The sequence below is a fragment of the Heptranchias perlo genome, chromosome 20 (assembly GCF_035084215.1).
Source record: "Heptranchias perlo isolate sHepPer1 chromosome 20, sHepPer1.hap1, whole genome shotgun sequence".
NCBI lineage: Eukaryota > Metazoa > Chordata > Chondrichthyes > Hexanchiformes > Hexanchidae > Heptranchias > Heptranchias perlo.
The window spans coordinates 40,636,051-40,657,351 of record NC_090344.1 but is presented as its reverse complement, the minus strand read 5'-3'; the positions used below and the strand labels follow the sequence as shown (position 1 = coordinate 40,657,351).

Genomic DNA, 21,301 nt, shown 5'->3' with positions numbered 1-21,301 from the left:
CTGCCTACATGTTCAGCGTACTCTTTCTTCGTCTGAAAAGTTCAAACAGTATATAAAATAATAGGACACAGCCACCTCAACCTGCTGAAGCTTGGTTACCAAGGGGCTGCTGGGCTGCTTGGGGTGGATCTTGACTTTGTGCGATAGTGTAAAACGGGTGATAGTGAGTTGGCAGCCCGTTTCACATCTCTCCCCATTTTTATTTCCATTGAAGTCATCGGAAATAAAAATGAGGAGAGATGTAAAACGGGCTGCCAACTCGCTATCACCCGCTTTACACTATTGCACAAAGTCCAAATCTACCTCCAGAGTGAATTTTTACTCTGCACGTTGATAAAGGTACCGACATTATACCAAGAAATGCATTCTAGAGTTCACCGGGTAGTATGCTTTTGAGAGATCGGTTCAAACCAGACCTAAGCTGAAAGAGAACCAAGTATTTGCTTAGATTGGTCTAAACCCATTGTTCTATGCAATGTGTCACATCGGCGAAGGGAAACCTATATTTCCTCTCAGTCACGCAGAAACTGGTAATCATTTCAGCATAATCTTTTGGAACCGATGGAATCCAGCCACAAATTCAGGTGTGGTCTTATGATCGATTACCATCATTCGAGGCTGGCTGGCTTCACATTGCTGAGGCAAAAGAGAGATTTGAGTGTGAGGAAGGTAAGGCCACGCAAAGTCAAAGGTTCAGAAAGGGGCACACAAGCGTCTATCATGAACAAGGTTAAGGTTCCAGGTGGGCACCAAACAGTGCATGAATTGCTTAAACCTCTGGGCACCTTTCACAAAGTGTAATACCACCAGCAGATGCTTTCCAACTCTTTTGCTCACCACATGACAGTTCCACCCAAACCAAAGTGGAACACCTCTCATCATAAGTATTGGAGGTAACAGAAACCAATAGGTGCTTCAATGGTACCCACAAAAGAGACAAAACGACTTTTAAAAATTTCAAACAGAAGCTTGTTGCTCTTGAGAGTCATGGGGATAGATTTTGTGGGCGGTAAGCTGACGGAGCAGATCGTTCACCTCTTGTAGAAACGGCCCGGTTTTTACACAGGTTGTGAAGCTGGACAACTGAACTGGAACGTCCCAGGGAAACTTACAGATGTACTTTGATCTCTGATTGGTTTTGATTACAGTTGGGATTAATATATCTAACCCGTCTTACGGGAGAAAGTGTAAAGCACGGATTGTCAGGGCTTCTTGTTTCTCCACAGAATAAATCCAGACAACCTTAACCAAATTCAGTCTTGAATGCTCGAATTCCCTAAAAATGAGCACACCTATATTTAGAAGTTTTTTTTGCAATGTTTCACCGATAAATCCTGATAGCGAAATGTGTTCCACGAGCATCAATAACTCACAGAGGTGAGCTCTGCTATGAATACACTTTAAAGAATATGATTAAATGACTAATAAAAAGAGCTTAAAGACGAAATGTCTGGTAGATTGCAAATGGCAATGTTGGCTCAGATTCAACTTGTGAAGGACGCAGCCGGCTTTTCTTTTGTAACGAGATTTAAATAAAATTATAAATGGTGCTAGTACAGATGAGAAAAGCCTAAACTGGATCATAATTACTTGGAGTGAAGTAGATGTGATAGACATGAGAACTGAACTTATGGAGCTGAATGGAAAGACATTGTATTTAGCAAGAGTCAGAAGGCTACAGAATTCCATCAACTAACTTCTCCACTTTGGTCAAAAGCAATGGATGTTCAAAAGCAATGGATGGTCAAAAGCAATGGATGGTCAAAAGCAATGGATGTTCAAAAGCAATGGATGTTCAAAAGCAATGGATGGTCAAAAGCAATGGATGGTCAAAAGCAATGGATGTTCAAACGCAATGGATGGTCAAAAGCAATGGATGTTCAAAAGCAATGGATGGTCAAAAGCAATGGATGGTCAAAAGCAATGGATGGTCAAAAGCAATGGATGTTCAAACGCAATGGATGGTCAAAAGCAATGGATGGTCAAAAGCAATGGATGGTCAAAAGCAATGGATGGTCAAAAGCAATGGATGGTCAAAAGCAATGGATGGTCAAAAGCAATGATGCTTATATACTTATGTCATTGTTCAGCATTTGCTTGTAGTTTTACTTGTGAAATTTACCTTATAAATGTTTGACATATGTTATAGTGGATCTCCCATGGTAACGCCCACGGTGAGTTGGAGAAGACATTGCTGAGCAGCCCATGACTACCTGAAGGAAATTTGGTGAGCGGTTTGCCGAGTGAAGTAAGTGGTAAAGTGTTTTTTTGATGGGCTCAATTTCTTGAGCAACAACAACTTGCATTTATATAGTGCCTTTAACGTTGTAAAACCATGCTAGGCGCTATATAAATGCAAGTTGTTGTTGTTGTTGCTGAAAAAATTGAGCCCATCAAAAAAAAACACTTTACCACTTACTTCACTCAGTAAAGGATGAGAATTTTAAAACTGAGGCATTCCCGGACGGAGAGCCAATGTCGGTCAGCGAGCATAGGGGTGATGGGAGAATGGGACTTGGCGCGAGTAAGGATACGGGCAGCAGAGTTTTGGATGAGCTCAAGTTTATGGAGGGTGGAAGATGGGAGGCCAGCCAGGAGAGCATTGGAATAGTCGAGTCTAGAGGTAACAAAGGCATGGATGAGGGTTCCAGCAGCAGATGAGCTGAGGTGGGGCGGAGACGGGCAATAATGCGGAGGTGAAAGTAGGCGGTCTTGTTGATGGAGCGGATATGTGGTCGGAAGCTCATCTCTGGATCAAATAGGACGCCAAGGTTGCGAATGGTCTGGTTCAGCCTCAGACAGTGGCTGGGGAGAGGGATGGAGTCGGTGGCTAGGGAACGGAGTTTGCGGCGGGGACCGAAGACAATGGCTTCGATCTCCCCAATATTTAGTTGGAGGAAATTCTTGCTCCTCCAGTAATGGATGTCGGACAAGCAGTGTGACAAATGAGAGACAGTGGAGCGGTCAAGAGAGGTGGTGGTGACGTAGAGCGTACATGTGGAATCTGACGTGTTTCCGGATGATGTCGTCAAGGGGCAGCACGTAAATGAGAAATAGGAGGGGGCCAAGGATAGATCCTTGGGGAACTCCTGAGGTAACGGTGAGGGAGTGCGAAGAGGTGATTCTCTGGCTACGACTGGATAGATAAGAATGGAACCAGGCAAGGGCAGTCCCACCCAGCTGGACGACGGAGGAGAGGCGTTGGGAGGAGGATGGTGTGGTCAACTGTGTCAAAGGCTGCAGACAGATCAGGAAGGAAGATGAGGGATAGTTTACCACAGTCACAGTCACATAGGATGTCATTTGTGACATTGATAAGGGCCGTTTCACTACTGTGGCAGGGGTGGACATCCGATTGGAGGGATTCAAACATGGAGTTGAGGGAAAGATGGGCACAGATTTGGAAGACGACAACACATTCAAGGACTTTGGAGAGGAAAGGGAGGTTGGAGATGGAGCGGTACTTTGCAAGGACAGAAGGGTCAACAGTGGGTTTTTTAAGGAGGGGAGTGATGACGGTGGGATGGGGCGTGGGTAAATTCTGAAAAATGGGAAAATGGGGGGCGGGCAAGTAACCTGCTCTGGAGAGGTGGGTCAGTAATTATAACATGTAATGAGGCTGCATGCCTCAGATTTTAGCAGCCATTTAACGGCCGCGGGCTGGGTTTCCCAGGGCTCGGGAAACCTGGCAGCTAAAAGTAGGCGAGAAATGCCAGCTACCAGTAGGTAAGTGCCTTTCCAGCTCTGCTTGTGGGCCGGGAGCGCACCCCCACCGGCCCTTGAAGCAAACCTGCCTCACTACCCACGATCGGCTGACCCCCCCCCCCCAACCCATGATCCAATGTCTCACCCACTGCGATCGTCCGACTCCCGCCTGCGATCCTGTGTTTCACCCCCTGCGATCTCTCCCTCCCTCCCTCCTCTCTGGTACCCAGCTGCGGCCTTGAACATCAGGCTTTCCCGCACTGCAGCCAGCCGGCCTCTCAATCTGGCTAGCTGCCAGGTGGGAAACGGAGAAAAAAAAATTCAAATGAGGTCCTGCCGTTAAATTCGCCAGGACCTCCGTCTTCCCCGTATTTCTGGGTTTTCCAGCCGCTGACAGTCGGCCCCCGCTCCAACCCTGCCTCACCATAAATATCGGGGCCCGTGAGTTCAATCAGAGGCTAATTACTGTTCTTGAAGTCTCTCTAGGTTCGCAGTATCTTGATTCCTCTCCATGGAGAAAGGCCATGTTCTTGCAAAGTCAGAAAGTATCAGCAGGAAATGGCTGGCTTTCTTTCTCGTTTTGTATACATTTGTTTAAGAATGGCAAGTTAAGATTTGTTGCATTTTTTTTATGCAAGGTGCGATGTCTGAACTCTGATTCACGAAGTGTAACAAACGACTTTCAAACTTTTTACAGACAGATGCAATGTCTGAAATAAAATTGAATTAGTGGGGAAAACACGAATGATGCATTATTTTAATAACCTTATCCTTTAAATGGATGGAAGTTCTAGCTGTGAATCATAGTTCCAACTATGCACCTCCACACCTTCTCATTATCGCACTATTTTTGCAGCAAACATCAACTGAGGTGTATGTAACGAACAGGCAGAAGTATGAATGAGAAAAGACGTTATCCTTTTAATTAGCAGTCATGAAACAAGGAAATGATTGTAATCTGAATATGTTTCAGCACTCAGAACAAGTCAAGAACTGAAAATACATGCCCAGACCAAACCTTCATTACCACTTCTGTGACTCCTGAATGGGCAGCGTCCCACTGATTGTAATGATGATGGAAGGAAGCTGGCTGGATTTCATATCAACTTTGTGAGCATCACCTATTTCAATCTTTTCTGATTGTTGTACAGCTTTAAAAGAAAAATCTAATCTGTTACCTCCAAGCAGCTAAAATTGCTCAATTCCTTTGTCTCACATTGGTTTCAAAGATATGGCAATCAAGCATAAGATATTTCTGTGTAATGACAACACCTAATGCTCTTATTGGTCTACTGTGCAGATCTAGTCTTCAAAATATGCCTGGGCATTCAAGACTATTAGATTGATAAAACCTATATTAACTTCGAATGACTACCAAGCAATCTCAACATTTACAATTTGCCAGTTCTTCTTTTATTTCCGAGTTGAAGCTCTAACCTGGGCAAAGGGAGGAGCAGACAATCTTCTGGACTGAGGTCCCTTCACAAAAAGCTCCTCCATTGAGCGGTGCTGGGTTGGTGCAGGTTCGTGTTCGCTTTTGCCATCCTCTGCCACAGTGGATACTACAAGGTGACCATTCTGTCCAGGTCGACCAGGCACCATTCACTGAAACAAATACATCAGTTAGACATTCCAAAACGCTCTGTGAAGTTGACAAGCATAAATAGATTACTGACTACTGTGCTGGCTAGGTGACAGCCTTGGCTCCGCGGGTACCACTCTCACCTCTGAGTCAGCAGGTTGTGGGTTCAAGCCCCTCTCGAGAGACTTGAGCCCATAATCTAGGCTGGCACTTCTGTGCAGTACCGAGAGAGTGCTGCACTGTCGGAGGTGCCGTTTTTCGGATGAAACGTTAAACTGAGGCCCCGTCTGTCCCTTCAGGCGGACGTAAAAGCTCTCATGGCACTAATCGAAGAAGAGCAGGGGAGTTCTCCCGGCATCCTGGCCAACATTTACCTCTCGACCAACACCTAAAACATCTGGTCATTTATCTCATTGCTGTTTGTGGGACCTTGCTGTGCACAACTTGGGTGCTGTGTTTCCTACACTGCGACAGCGGCTACATTTCAAAAGTATTTCATTGGCTGTAAAACGCTTTGTGAAAGACGCTATAGAAATGCAAGTCTTTCTTTCTTCTTTAACCTAAATATTGCAAAATGGTTGAACTTCTTACCAAATACAGTCAGTGTGGCAGCAGTGCTTCGTCGCTTGGCAACTACATTTGAAGCAACACAGGTGTAGTTTCCTGAATCGGAAAGGTGCGCTTGTTCAATGATTAGATTGTGTTCTGATGTGGTGTAAAGATTAGGGTCACGCTCAGGATCAATAGGTTCTTCGTTCTTTAGCCATTCGACCTACAAGGAAAGACGAAGAAACTGCTGGGAAAGAAGTTCGCCAAGAAACAATGCCTAGTGCAATTAAACAGACAAAGCTGCACCTCAAGAATCCGTATCCATTCATAAATTCTGCACATAATACCAGTGGAAAACCTTCACACAGCAGTCCTCCCTGCAGATCTTTCTCCTGGACAATGTTGCCACTTGCGACTCTATCTCCTATGCGGTTAGAAAGAGCCTGCTCCAAGAGCACTGCTAATATCCACCAGGATGCATTAGGAATTTTCCAATGCTGATTTTACAGCATTACGTGTGATATTCAGACAGATTTAGAGGTAAGTAAATATTTCACACAGATTTAACACTGCATCCCTCTGCTTATTGAATTATATGATAAGAAACTAATATTTTGTGCCCTTAAGTAAGCGATAAATCCTAGCTGTAACACAAATTATGTTTTTCATTTTTCACAAAATTTATAATGAAAACTGTGATCCCCTGGGGCATTTTCACCGACTCAATAGATTACAATAATGTTAATATTATTCAGCTGCTTAGAATATCAAATGGAAGTTTTTCATGTAACCATGCAACCAGCTAAGCATCAATCAGTGATGAATAGCCAATAGAGTTGTCCTTGTGATACTTTGTTCAGTTTGCCAGTCCACCAGCTCACACGTACACACTGTTAGCTCTTCAAAATTATCTACTGTTTAAAAAAAAACATAATTGGTGCAGCTGTTACCATGGTGACAGTCACTGTCTTTTGGTTACCACTTGATTATGAGGACAGGTTAGGAAGATGTTTTACTGAACGATTTTGCAGTACCGCATGCATAGATCAGCAAAGGGCAGACAGTGCCCTTAATTATCTAACTTCAGAATTTTTTGCACAGCTAGTCTTAATCCTCATGCAAAAGCTACATTACTGCGATTATTCCAGCAGTGACTGCGATATGTCCCTGGCTATTCATTGCACATAAAGCACTTATATTTCAGTTTGTGTATTACTTCAAGAGGGAAACCGGAGAAGATGAAGATAATATTTGCCACTCGTTCATTTCTGAGTATCTCAGAAAATCTCTCCAACAGCACCTCTTCCTTCCCTCAGCTCAGTGCCCATTCATTACCTATTGCCCTGCAAATATTCTAAGACATCTCTTTGTAAACAATCGGGTAGATATCGGTTATGGTCCGTTTTGGGAAGTATAAACAATGGTGTGCACACAGCACGGGCCCTAACTGGGAGTGGAGGGGCAATCGTAGGCCAGCAGTGGTCCTCAGGAGTGCAGTGGGGCCGGAAGCTCCTCCTGGCTCCACATCAAACTGCAAAAAAAAATTTCTCTTACCTTTTCGGTGGCAGCCGCTTGCTAGGCTGCGTCCGTGACAGGCAAACCTGTCCTAAAGGCCTGTTCTGCTCAGGCCAGCCCAATTTGGCAGAGGGGATCCTAAAACAGACGCTAGGCCTCTCATTAACATATGCCCAATGCCTCTTTTAGGCCACCGCCAGGGACGCCTAAGAAACCGCCCAAACCAAAATGGTTTTGGACCTATTTCAGGCATCCTTTGGGGCGTGGGACATAGCCACGGGAAATTGGTACTTTTTGCCCCGTTTTCCACCTGGAAAATGGGCGCAACAAGAACCAACATCTACCCCAGTGAATACCATAGAAATGTAAGCTGTTGTTAAATGCACTTCCATCTATGTCCTTCACCTCCGTATGAAGGCAGGAGGGCCATTTGCCATCCAGTAAATTCAATCATTCGTTTTTCTGGAGGAGTACAGCATCTCCATGATATCATCGAGTGGGACCTCCAAGGCCCGGGCAGTAGACTTGAGCTTTCCGAACATGTCGTCCTGCCATTTCTAAATGCTTCAACTTAGTGCAATTCCCGTTTGGCCATTTGTACCATATACGTTTCTGTGCAAGCAGCATTATAACAGGTCTATCATGATTGTCCGGTATTCCGCTGGGCCCCACAAACAAAATCAGGTTTCGCAAAATTCATGCAGGAAAATTGCGACCAAATTCTATTTCGATGGGTAGACCTAAAAATAGCATGAAATTTTGTTGAATGAATATTTCTTTCCAGGAGGAAAATATAACCTAAATAAGGTTCAAAAATGACTTTCTCCACTCTCTTTTATCACCCTCCTTTGTCAGATTTGAAAAGACAAGATGGTGGTTGTTACTGCTGGAATCCACCTGCTGTAGCTTTTTGTTCTACTTGTTTAAAACACAACAGGACAAACACTGTTATTATGCTCCTGGGAAATCAGGGGCTTAATTCTAATCATCAATGGGTGGTCTTAAATTGGCCTGTCACAAAAACACTCAAAAAGGATGGACTGAATCAAGACAGGTACTCGCATGGTTGGAATCAAAATCTAGATGTTGTAAATTAAAGCAAGCCTCCAATTCTGAAAGCCCATGTGTGACCTAAACATGAGTCGAATTGAAATTCCAGTATAAACCCGAGCTCCAGGCTAATAATGAAAAGATCTATAGTGGAAATGCAAGGACATACAGTATATGGATTAGTTCAATAACCCTGTATTGGGCGTCGAGGGATAAATTTGCCTAATTGGTACATTTGTTCCAATTACTGAAAATAATTGCCACATGCTGACTGACAGTGCATTCTTGAAATGAGCTCAGTTAAGTGAATCGTAGCCCAGTCAGACTTACTGTGGTCAATTGCAGCTGCTGCACCCATCTGCCTCTCAGAACCGATGTCCTCCCTTGGCAAGGACAACATTTCCCATCTTTAAACAATCAATTTGCGTTAGCAGTGAGCTTTGAACATTGCCAACAAGGGGACCTCTTAAAGTTAAAAAAACATATATTGGTCAGCAGAATCTAGCTAACGACGATTAATCAAAGACCCGCATCACCAAATTTATCTTGTTCACTTACGCCTCTATGATTATGTTGTGATTTCATCAACACAATTAAACACATTAATCTTCATCACATGGCATTTGTCAACCGTGTTCTGGGTACAGAGGCCATTATATTACCTACTGCATTGTCTAAATTAATCCATGGTGGGATATTGAATCACTTAATCGTGGTGCAGTCATGCAGCCCTGGTGAGCACATTCTACCTTCATTAGATTTAATATATTTCTCATTATACACTGCAGGCACTCAGATGAGTGTTGCTTTTCATAAATCAGTTTATCTTCTTTTCTGGATTTGGCAGATTTTTTATGGAATAAGACATAGATGCAGCCTATTAGAACGCAGGCCGCATGGAAAAGCTGAAGTTCCCACTATGCATTGATATCAATCCAACAATCTTACGTTTTCACAATCAGCCCAGGCCAGTATGTGGAAAAGAATGATTATTTTTAAATTAACATTCACAGTGTTGGGCATTTTCACGTGGGGCCCACTGCTTGCCATCAGATACCATTGAGGAGCAAAGTTCTTAGAATCATAGAAGTTTACAACATGGAAACAGGCCCTTCGGCCCAACATGTTCATGTCGCCCAGTTTATACCACTAAGCTAGTCCCAATTGCCTGCACTTGGCCCATATCCCTCTATACCCATCTTACCCATGTAACTGTCCAAATGCTTTTTAAAAGACAAAATTGTACCCGCCTCTACTACTGCCTCTGGCAGCTCGTTCCAGACACTCACCACCCTTTGAGTGAAAAAATTGCCCCTCTGGACCCTTTTGTATCTCTCCCCTCTCACCTTAAATCTATGTCCCCTCGTTATAGACTCCCCTACCTTTGGGAAAAGATTGACTATCTACCTTATCTATGCCCCTCATTATTTTATAGACTTCTATAAGATCACCCCTTAACCTCCTACTCTCCAGGGAAAAAAGTCCCAGTCTATCTAACCTCTCCCTATAAGTCAAACCATCAAGTCCCGGTAGCATCCTAGTAAATCTTTTCTGCAGTCTTTCTAGTTTAATAATATCCTTTCTATCCTACTATATCCTTTCTATAGTAGGGTGACTAGAACTGTACACAGTATTCCAAGTGTGGCCTTACTAATGTCTTGTACAACTTCAACAAGACATCCCAACTCCTATATTCAATGTTCTGACCAATGAAACCAAGCATGCCGAATGCCTTCTTCACCACCCTATCCACCTGTGACTCCACTTTCAAGGAGCTATGAACCTGTACTCCTAGATCTCTTTGTTCTATAACTCTCCCCAACGCCCTACCATTAACAGAGTAGGTCCTGGTCTGATTCGATCTACTTTGCCAATAGGTTATAATCAATTAGTGAATATTAAGTAAAGGCAATCACATCACTGCATTTTTTCCCAAACGTTGCAGTGTGTCTTACAAATAGCCAGTCTTTAAGACAATGCTATCCTGTCAATGATTTATTCTAATCATTCATCAAGGATCACAACAGTGATGGAAAGAAAATGTCAGTGGGCAACACCAGAGACATCAAAGTGCAAATATGAAAATGTTGTGCATATGATCATGATCAATTTAAAACATCTTACTAACTGATGGAACAGCTTTTAAATGGAACTCCAGCACTCGAGTCAAGACCTGTGACTGTCACTCTCCCCTTTCTACGGCACTGAGCTGTCGCCAGGCCCCATTGGAGAGCCAACAGAAAGAGGTATAGAGTTTGCTTATATTACAGTGTGCTATTGGCAACAGCAGCACCCAACACCCACTGCCAATACCACACCACGCACTGTTTTACACTTACTTTTAAAAAGTTGCAACGGGAAGTCTATGCAACCTTCCCCCTTTTAAACATTTCCTGCAGGTGCTGGTTTCTGCAGCGTTCCTGGGTTATATATGTAACGTACAGATCTGATTGCTCGCGTCAGGGAGACCAGCTCCTCACATTTACTTCCCACTAACAAGAGGCCTTAGTGGAGATTAATTTAGGAAAAAAAATTAATAACCTAAATGTAAAAAGAAACATTACTTCCTGACACAACGCTGCAGTAGCAGAACACTGCAACATCATGGGTTGGGTGGAGAAACTTGTGCACGTTCAGCTGGCTTCTTTTATGATTCTACCTGAAGATACTAAATCTAAGGAATTGAAATCGGAATTCCAATTTTCAGTCGTCGACTTCAATGGAGAGTAAAATCGGGCAGAGTGTAAAACCAGCATTCCAGCCGATCCTGTCAGTTTACTGATGGGTGGGTTACGTTAAAATTGCCCCAATGGTGCCTAATTAGTAGTGAAAACAATATGTGAATCAAGAAAAACACAAAAGCATTGATCCTTCACCACTGCCATCTCAAAACCATCAATTATTTTGGATGCATTTACACAAAGAAGTATGCTGACATTAGCGTATTCAGGTAAGAAGCAGACATGTGGAGCAGGATTTCCACTGCAGTCACACCGGCTCCCAGGTGTAATTCAAGACTAGAATGTGGTGGAAGATTCCTCGGGAGTTATCACAGAATCATAGAAAGGTGATAGCACGGAAGGAGGCCATTCGGCCCATCGAATCCATGCTGGCTCAATGCAAGAGCAGTCCAGTTCTGGGCACTACACTTTAGGAAAGATGTGAAGACCTTAGAGAGAGTGCAGAAGAGATTTATTAGAATGATTCCAGGGATGAGGGACTTTAGTTACGTGGATAGACTGGAGAAGCTGGGGTTGTTGTCCTTGGAACAGAGAAGGTTGAGAGGAGATTTGATAGAGATACTCAACTCGTCCCACTCCCCCGCCCTATCCCTGTAGCCCTGCAAACTTTTTCCCTTCGAGTACTTATCCAGTTCCCTTTTGAAAGCCATGATTGAATTTGCCTCCATCACCCCCTCCCCTGGAAGTGCATTCCAGATCCCAACTACACACTGTGTGAAAAAGTTTTCCCTCATGTCCGCTTTGGTTCTTTTACTAATCACCTTAAACCTATGTCCTCTGGTTCTTGATCCTTCTGCCAATGGGAACAGTTTCTCTCTATCTACTCTGTCTCGAGCCTTCATGATTTTGAATACCTCTATCAAATCTCCTCGGAACCATCTTCGTTCCAAGGAGAACAGCCCCAGCTTCTCCAGTCCATCCACGTAACTAAAGTCCCTCATCCCTGGAATCATTCCGGTAAATCTCTTCTGCACTCTCTCTAAGGCCTTCACATCTTTCCTAAAGTGCGGTGCCCAGAACTGGACACAATACTCCTGTTGTGGCCGAAACAGTGTTCTATAAAAGTTCATTGTGACTTCCTTACTTTTGTACTCTATGACTCAATTTATAAAGCCCAGGATCCCGTATGCTTTTTTAACTGCTTTCTCAACCTGCCCTGCCACCTTCAACGATTTGTGTACCTATAACCCCAGATCTCTCTGTTCCTGTACCCCTTTTAGAGTTGTGTCCTCTAGTGAAATTGCCTCTCCTCATTCTTCCTACCGAAATGTATCACTGCACATTTTTCTATATTAAATTTCATCTCCCACGTGTCTGCACATTCCACCAGTCTGTCTATATCCTCTTGAAGTCTATCACTATCCTCCTCACTGTTCACTGCACGTCCAAGTTTTGTGTCATCTGCAAATTTTGAAATTGTGCCCTGTACACCCAAGTCAAAGTCATTAATATATTTGAAGAAAATCAGTGGTCCTAGTACCGACCCCTGGGGAGCACCACTGGACACCTCCCTCCAGTCCGAAAATCAGCCATTCACCACTACTCTCTGTTTCCTGTTACTTAGCCAATTCTGCATCCATTCTGCTACTGCCCCTTTTATTCCATGGGCTTCAATCTTGATGACAAGCCTATTAAGCCTGAGTTGCTACACCAGCTCTCCACTCACCCCCAAATACGTCCAGCAAGTTGTCGTTGGGCGTAGAATATGTAAACCTAAATATGGGCGGATGGCTCATTTATTTCATGCAAGTAACTGGAACACATCACACAGCGTGTAAGCAACACTGGATGCCTGTTCATCCCTGGTGCACAGTGTTACATGGGCAGCGGAGGGGGATTTACATTTTTAAGGTCAAGAAGCCTTTGCAATTGATTTCGGGTGACTGACTACACAGGCTAAGGCACTTCCAGTAAAAATGCATCTGTTCTTTGGCCAGTGCAGAGGCCAATGGCCGCGCTGCACTGCCACAGGCCTGGAGGCTCGTCGCAGCCAATCTCTATCCTTGCCCCTGCACCCTCCAGGCAACCTCTCTGGTGGAGGACAAAGAACCTGTTCAAAAAGTACAAATGGCCCTGAAATCAGATGGGGTCAGGAGTGCATTTTAGTGACGGGTGGGAGGAAGCCCTTCCATACCAAAGACACATTGTGATTCCGCAAAAGCAGTAAATCCCAAACATGATCGTGCAAAGGTGTGGTATACGTGGGGTGAATGCACTTACTCCACAGATGCCCAAGCATGAGTTTCAGGGGTTGCAATCAGTCATTGTGCTGCAGTTGCAGCGCAGTCGAACTATGCATTAATGTTGAGTCATTTTTTCACTTTCAGACTAATGCAGTGTTGCACACTGGAGAAAATTATTCCCTGATGTTACTGCCTTTTATGCACATAATCTCAAGTGGCACGTCCTGAGGTCGTGAAAGGCGCTATATAAATGAAAGCCCTTTCCTGTCCATGTGTAAAGTGGTTTTAGCTTCCACCCTTGCTCTGCGTACCTGTTAGTCACTGCCAACATGAGGGAGGGGTGAAAATGGAGAAGAAGCTGACAGAAATTAAACTGTACAAGTATGTCCCATTCTCTCTGTTCTTCAGTAACGGTGGAGGAGCAAGACGAGGAAGAAGGTGGCGGCCAGGGAGGTCAGGGGAAATTGGTGATGTATCTACTTGTACTCTATGCACTGGGTGTACCAGCTGAAACAGAGCTACTTGGTCCACTCATTGGTACTTTGTCCACGGTTGAAAGGCTATCGTAGACCTATTGGGACCTCACTGGGGCTGAGTTAGAGGCTGAGTCCTCGATCAGCACTGCACTACCTGGGCAGGGAACGTCACCATAGCCTGAACTTCTATTTTTTTTGTGAACAGGCCATTCCAGGCAATTGCAGGAAACCTGCTGAGAATCAGACAGTTTGCATCAGACTATTAAGATGCCCAGTTTCAGCATGCCAAGATTTAATTTCAGCTCAGCACCGAGCAGCAACAGCAGATGCAGCACCTGGTGCATTTCTTCCAAAATTACAGGACTGAATGGACTGTTGCAATTCAAGCACCTGCACATAATGTATTGTCCTGTGTCAACGGGAAGCATTAATGCTCCAACTTCCTGTGCACCGCTCTTATTCTCCGAGATTCAGGAGTGCTCTCACTCTTTCGAGAGGCAGGAATGTCGCAAGGTTGGCTCCCTGGAAACCACTGGTGTGTCTAACACCTTTGTGACACTCCATGCACAGCTACAGTGAGGTGAGATGAATCCATGAGCAAAGGTTCCCGAGTCAGACCATTCAGGGGAAGCCTCGCTGTAAGGTCTCCAAAATTACTGCTGCATCACGACTGACAGAGGTCTTCCTATGGAAGTGGATGAGGAGCAGCACTAAGTCAAGGAAAATTGTGAAAGCAAGGAAGTGCCAGATCAACCAGCAGCATAGGTACCTGTGCAGGAATGGACACTGGTATATTAGGTGCCCACTGAAGATTTAGTCTCATGTTAAACCCCATACACGAGGTGGAGAAACCCAGCCATTTGGTTGTTGTGGCCCATTAATGAATTTGACGTGCATTGCTGCTTTAATGAAGAGAGCAACATGTTTTTTTTTTGAGTAAAGGAGCTCCTGATTTCCTTTCCTTAAGAGTCCATGAAAGTAAAACCCACTTCAACATGTAAAAGTCCAGTGTTTTCTTTCATCAGTGCAATCGCGTAAATGTGTTCAACGTCATATGTTTTTGTGCACAGTTCGATAACTCGGGTGTTTCTGCTGAGCGAGCCACTAGTTGAACGGGGAGGTGAGGTGGATGGCCTTCAGACGGACTTGCCTGTTCTTGGGAATGCAATGACTGGCTACCTCAGTTTGCTCGTGGTCGAAGAGTCTTGCATCTGCATCAGGATTTTTCTGTGTTGAACCTGCTGTGTGGGGGGGTTGGGGGCTACGTGCATGTATGTTGTCTCCCTCCGCTGGTGCAGATGTTGGTGAGTGTACAATATCCATGGCAACCTGCGAGCCTGTTCCCTTGCGACTTTTGTATGTCCCTCCTAGAGATCAATTCCTTAATGATCTGGTGCAGCACAGACTGCTGCACTGCTACAAGGCCGTGATACCCCTCTGTTATAGTTCAGTGGACTCTGTCTCCACGTGCATTCAGCGAGGCCTTACCATGTCATGCAGAGTGGAATTCAAGAACCTCAGTGAGGCACTGTGGAGAATCCCAGGTTCAGAAGAAATGCTTCCACTTTGCTTTCTCTCCAAGGCCTTTTCAGCAGTTGCCAGACAGCCAGTGTCAGAGTCCTGGATAGACGAATGCTCCATCACGACACCAATCACATTATTGACAGGGGTAGTTGAGGCAGATAGCATTGGTGCATTAAGGGGAAGCTGGATAAGCACATGAGGGACAAAGGAATAGAAGGATATGTTGATAGGGTTAGATGAATAAGATGGGAGAAGGCTCGTGTGGAGCATAAACACTGGCATAGACCAATTAGTGCAAATGGCCTGTTTCTGTGCTGTACATTCTATGTGATTCTATGTAAATAGCTCCCACCTTGCAGTTCCTGTAACGGGGGAAGGTAAAGCTGGACGCTGGCGGGGAACTGCTCGTAATCATCTGGGGACACTTAGTGATATAGCAGCCAAACGTCATGCAGCCACTTTGGCAGTGCAATAGCATTTCACATGAGCTAATCACAATCCGAGCAATGTCCCATCTGTTCCCTCGCCAGAAAGACAGCAAGCAGTGAAAGAGACTGCACGCTCAGATGAACAGGCTGCTCCCATTACAGCCACATGCTGCACCCTCGTCCTTTTGAGGCAGAGGTACCCTTGCTTCAATATCTACACCTAAACCAAGCGCCAGCCTTGGAGGATGATAGTGAGGTACAGGAGGGATCACTGGGGAGACACAAAGCACAGGCGGAACAAAGGGCAGAGGTAGTGGGTCGAGAAGGGCAGACTGGTACTAGACAAGGACTGCTATGGCCATTGGTTCTCCTGAATTGCTTCGGAAATGAAATCTCACAAGTGCACATATTTTCTTTTAGTTTTGCGTCTTCTGCAATGTGATCTGGCAGGAGGAATGTGAGCATCCAGTCATCTGAACAGATACACAAATCTATACACAGTAAGAGTTTAAATGTGTGATTGTAGTTTCCCCTGTGCTCTCTGGCCTACATTGGATCCCAGAATCTGCAATGCCTCGATTTTAAAATTCTCATCCTTGTTTTCAAATCGCTCCACGGCCTTGCCCCCTCCCTATCTCTGTACCTTCCTCCAGCCCTACAACCCTCCGAGGTCTCTGCGCTCCTCCAAGTCTCTGGCGCATCCCCGATTTTCATCGCTCCACCATTTGCGGCCGTGCCTTCAGCTGCCTGGGCCCGAAGCTCTGGAATTCCCTCCCTAGACCTCTCCACCTCTCTCTCCTCCTTTAAGACGCTCCTTAAAACCTGCCTCTTTGGCCAAGCTATTTGTCACCTGTTCTTATATCTTTTAATGTGGCTCAGTGTCAAATTTTGTTTGATAATCACTCCTGTGAAGCGCCTCGGGTCATTTTACTACGTTAAAAGTGCTATATAAATGCAAGTTGTTGTTATAGTTTGGCAATAAATGGAAGGTTCCATGCTTTGAGGTTAACTCATTGTATGGTGTTTGAAAATGAAGGGCCCTTTTGAGAATAAGCTGCAGATACAATCTGTCAGCTACAGATTATGGAGAATTTGTGGCCCCATCCAGCTACAAATCTAGACCGATGACAAGGAAACAGCTCGGAAAAATATAACCAGGGACAAATGGGGGAAGCAGCTGCTACCAATGCAGCATCTCCAGCATTGGCTGCTGGGATCAACTTAAGAAACTGCTCGAGACTGCTCATGAGGTAGCACTCATTTCGTCGCTACAGATTGAATACTTATTGATTTAAGTTTTCAAATTCCACTGTTTGATTTTGTCGGGGAATGGACCGAAGGGAGAACCCGCTTGGGTCTGTTCAATGGAAACAAAACACACGTGTAGGGTGCACCCTACGCTGAACTGAATGGGGAATTGGGCCTCCTACCTGCCATTTGAATTTTCCCCCTCCAGTTCATGCCAGCTCCCTACACTATTTTCTCTCGGTTGAAAGGACAAAATGTAAATTCGGGAGAGGTGTTTAATGTGTGGCCAAACTGATACTGTGCGTTTTATACTGTCGTCCAAAATGCAAATTACCGCCCAGTGTCTCTTGTAATTAGGGAGCATGAATAAATACAATGCCCTGTCTAAAATGAGGTGTTCTCTTTCCCTCCACCCCCAATAATGAGTTATTAATAATAACATATACACACTGGCAGTCACAAATAGTTAAATGTTAAGATGTGTTACCATGAAGACGGCATGTGAGTATTTTCAATGCGGCGAGTGGGGCATTGTTTCTGTTATGCCTCTCGTGACAGTATTAAGAACTCTTCAACTCTCAACGGAGATATAATATGGGTCAAGTGCAGTTAAGTGCATCTCTCAAACCTGCACAACAAACAGCATCAAGTAAATGTTCAATTGTTCTGACACTCAGTCTGGTGTTATTGGATCTTATTCCGTCAATTTATTGGGGGAACTCAAATTTCCTGGGAACCAGATGGAAAAGCAGACTTGATTTCAGCTGTGGGATGGGTGTGCTGGCATTCCCAGGGGGTTTGGTGCTTGGGGTGGGGACCCTCTATTGGAACATTGTCCTGGCAGGGTCCTCTGGATCCTTGGTGTTGACCTGCTTCAATTCTTCTCCCAGGCTGCAGGAGTCTGCTCTGCATTGCCAGATTTCTACCTGCTTAATCCCCTCAGCTAGTCACACATCCTTTGCATCTCATAAATGTCTTCAATTTCTTTGATTTCTCTCATTATGCCTCCTCTTGTGTCATGCTAATATTACTACCACCATTTAACCATCTCCTTTTCTCCAATTAGCACTTCACAGGTCAATCTATTTCTTTGTGTGCGTGTGTGTTTAAGTATGTATGTGTATATGCGCACGTGTGTGTATTTCTCAATGTCCGTGTATGCACGTGCGTGCCTGTGTGCGTGTGACTGTGTGTGCGTGTCTCGGAGTGTGTGTGAGAGAGTGAATGACCATGTGTTTCTGAGTGTATGTGACTGTCGGTATGTGTGTCTGTGTCTGCGTGAGTCAGTGTCTGTGTTTGTGTGCATGTCTGTGTCCACGTGCATATCTGTGTCCGCGTGTGCATCTGCGTGCATGTCTACATCAGCGTGCGTGTCTGTGTGCATGTCTGTGCGCGTGTCTGTGTTGGATGGTGTCTGTTGGCGTGTGTCTGTCCGTGTCTGCGTGTGTCTGTGTTGACATGCGTGCCTGTGTATGTGTCTGTATTTGTTTTTGTCTGTGTCCGCGTGTGTCTGCATCAGCATGTGTCTGTGTCCACGTATGTATGTACGTGGACGTGTGTCTGTGTCGGTGTGTTTGTCTGTGTCGGCGTGTGTTTGCGTCGGTGTGTGTCCATGTCCGTATCTCCGAGTGCGTCCGTGTTGGCGTGTGTCCATATCGGTGTGCGTCCATGTGTCTGTGTGGGCGTGTGTCTGTGTTTGCATGTGTGTGTCCGTGTCAGCGTGTTTGTCTGTGTCGGCGTGTGTGTCTGTGTGGGCGTGTGTCCGCGTTGGCATGTGTATCCGTGTTGGCGTGTGTCTGTGTCGTGTTTGTGTGTGTATTTGCGTGTTTGACTGTGTCTGCCTTTGTGTCTGCGTGTGTTGCCTTCTCTCTCCCTTTATTCTGTGCCTCTTTAAGTATTCTCCATTGGTAATTTATTCCAGTTCTGATGAAGAGTCCATACCTGAAATGTTAACTTATTTTTCTCTCCACAGCTGTTCGCTGACCTATTGAGTGTTTCCAGAATTTTCTGCTTTTGTTTCTTATTTTCAACTGTGGGCCATATAATGGGAGAGGTTATAAACTGAACACTGAATTAATCTCAGGTCTCCAGAGATGACAGGCAGCTTGCCACCTCACTCACCATGTCAACAATCTTAGACTGCTCGGAAGCTATTCTTTCATCGGCTATTGTATCAGAGGCATTACCTTGTTTAGAATAAAATGATTAACCCTTCCAGAAAAACCAAGAATCGTGTACAAACGTTTAGACACTAATATTTGCACAGGATAATTTTAAGGCCATTTTTTTCAGATCTGAAGGTTATGATTCTGAGGCATTGACTGTCTGTTTGACCTATTGTGTGTTTCCAGTTTTTCTGGTTTTGTTTGTGATTTAAAGGCCTCTTCGACGGTCAAGAATCAGAGAAACTTAGAAATAAATTACTCCTTTGTGATAAGAAATCCTTTAAAAATATGCACTGGTTTACAACGAGGCGTTCTGAAAAAAACTTGCAATTATATAACGCCTTTAATGTAGAAAAACGTCCTATGGTGTTTCACAAAGGTGTGATCAAAAAATGGGGACGCCCAGTCAAAGAAGGAGACATTTGCTTGGTCAAAGAGGTGGGTTTTAAGGAGGGTCTTGAAGGAGGAGAGTGAGGTCGAGAGGCGGAAGAGTCCAGGACTCATGGTATGAGACCGAGGTGGCTGAAGGCACAGCTGCTAGTGCTGGAGTGAAACGAGATGGGGTGCAGAAAAGGCCAGAGTCAGAGGAACAGAGAGACCCGGGCAGGAGAGTTTCAGATGAGTTGAAGTTTATAGATGGTGGAGGATGAGCAGGAGAGCAGGAATAGTCAGGTCTGGAGGTGACAAAGGCACGGATGAAGGTTTCAGCAGCAGGAGGTGGGCTGAGGTAGTGGTGGAGGCGGGTGATGTTACGGAGATGGAAGCAGATGGTCTTTGTGAGGGGGTTGGAAGCTCCACTCCAATGCTGAGGTTGCGTTCAGGTTTAGCTCTTCACAGTGGCTGGGGAGGGAGAAGAAATCAGTGGCTAGGGAACGGAGATTATGGGGTGGGGCAGGGGCGAAAACAATTGCTTTGGTCTTCCCAATGTTTAACTGGAGAAATTGTAGCACATATAAGGCTGGATGTTAGACAATCAGTCCGACAAGCACAGAGGCTAAAAATAGGGAACAAAACTAAATTTCTGCAAAAAATAAATAAATCCCTCTCGCAGATATGACCTCTGTGTGATCTTGATTAATATAATTTCTTCCCTATTATTGTTGACACAAATCCACACTGAAAGTTTGAAAGCTGGTGAAGGAAAACCAGAAATACAGTTATACATGTCAGCTTTGCGTAATGTAAGAAAAGGCCAGTAGGTGGAGGGCTGATTGAGTGTAAATGGTACAGTACAGATTGGTGGAGACTAGTTATGGGGAGAAGAGGCAGGTGGAAAGTGTAAGAGAAGCATAATTTCTGAGTATTTCTCCAAAAGGTTGTAATGCTGCCCATCGGTGACACCTTTCCTTTGCAGAAACTGATGCATTTCATACATGTTTGTATTTCATGTAAGATATAAAGTACTGTTCAAGCTTCAACAGCTCTTGGATGCCAAAGCTTCTCCTGATCCCTTTTCCTCTTTGCTTTCTTCTGCCCTCATCCCTCCTTCCAATCTTACCCCTTGTTGAATTTTCAGTATCCCCTCTGACTTTCCCCTGTTTGACCCCAAACCTATCATTTCAGCCTGCTCCCAAGGAATTTCTTTCCTCTTATCTCCTCTCTATTTTTCTCCTCTTGTCCGGTCCTACCCACCTCCACCCGTGACTCCTCTGACACCCTCTGCCACTTTAACCAATTCCAGTTTCCTGGCCCAAGCCTTCTCCTTTTCACCCTAGACGTCCAGTCCCTCTAGACTCCCATCCCCTACCAGGATGGCCTGCGGGCCCTCCACTTCTTCCTTGAACGGAAGCCCAACCAGTCCCCATCCACCACCGCCTGGCCGAACTTGCTCTCACATGGAACAACTTTTCCTTTAACTCTCCTCACTTCCTCCAAATAAAAGGTATCGCTACGGGAACTCTCATGGGTCCTAGCTATGCCTGCCTTTCTGTAGGTTATGTTGAGCTCCTGCTCTTGCCCGGAGCTGGAGAATTTCATTACTTTTGCTTCTAATTTCCACTGCTCCTGACTTCTCTGTCTCCATCTCTGAGGGATGGACTGTCTATTGATATCTACTCCAAGCCCACTGGCTCCCATAACTACGTGAATTATACTTCTTCCCACCCCGCTTCCTGTAAGGACTCCATTCCCTTCTC

The 21,301-nt window shown here is 44.9% G+C and overlaps 1 protein-coding gene across 1 annotated transcript in view; it reads right to left on the bottom strand.

The window, feature by feature from the left end:
- The window catches only part of LOC137336033 (netrin receptor UNC5D-like), a 203,488-nt gene that overhangs the window by 82,161 nt on the left and 100,026 nt on the right, over positions 1–21,301 (bottom strand). The window contains exons 7-8 of the mRNA XM_068001535.1: positions 5,879–6,059; positions 5,143–5,310 (exon numbers count right to left, since the gene is read on the bottom strand). Of these exons, the coding sequence (XP_067857636.1) occupies positions 5,143–5,310; positions 5,879–6,059 (349 nt within the window). The remainder of the gene's footprint in view (positions 1–5,142; positions 5,311–5,878; positions 6,060–21,301) is intronic.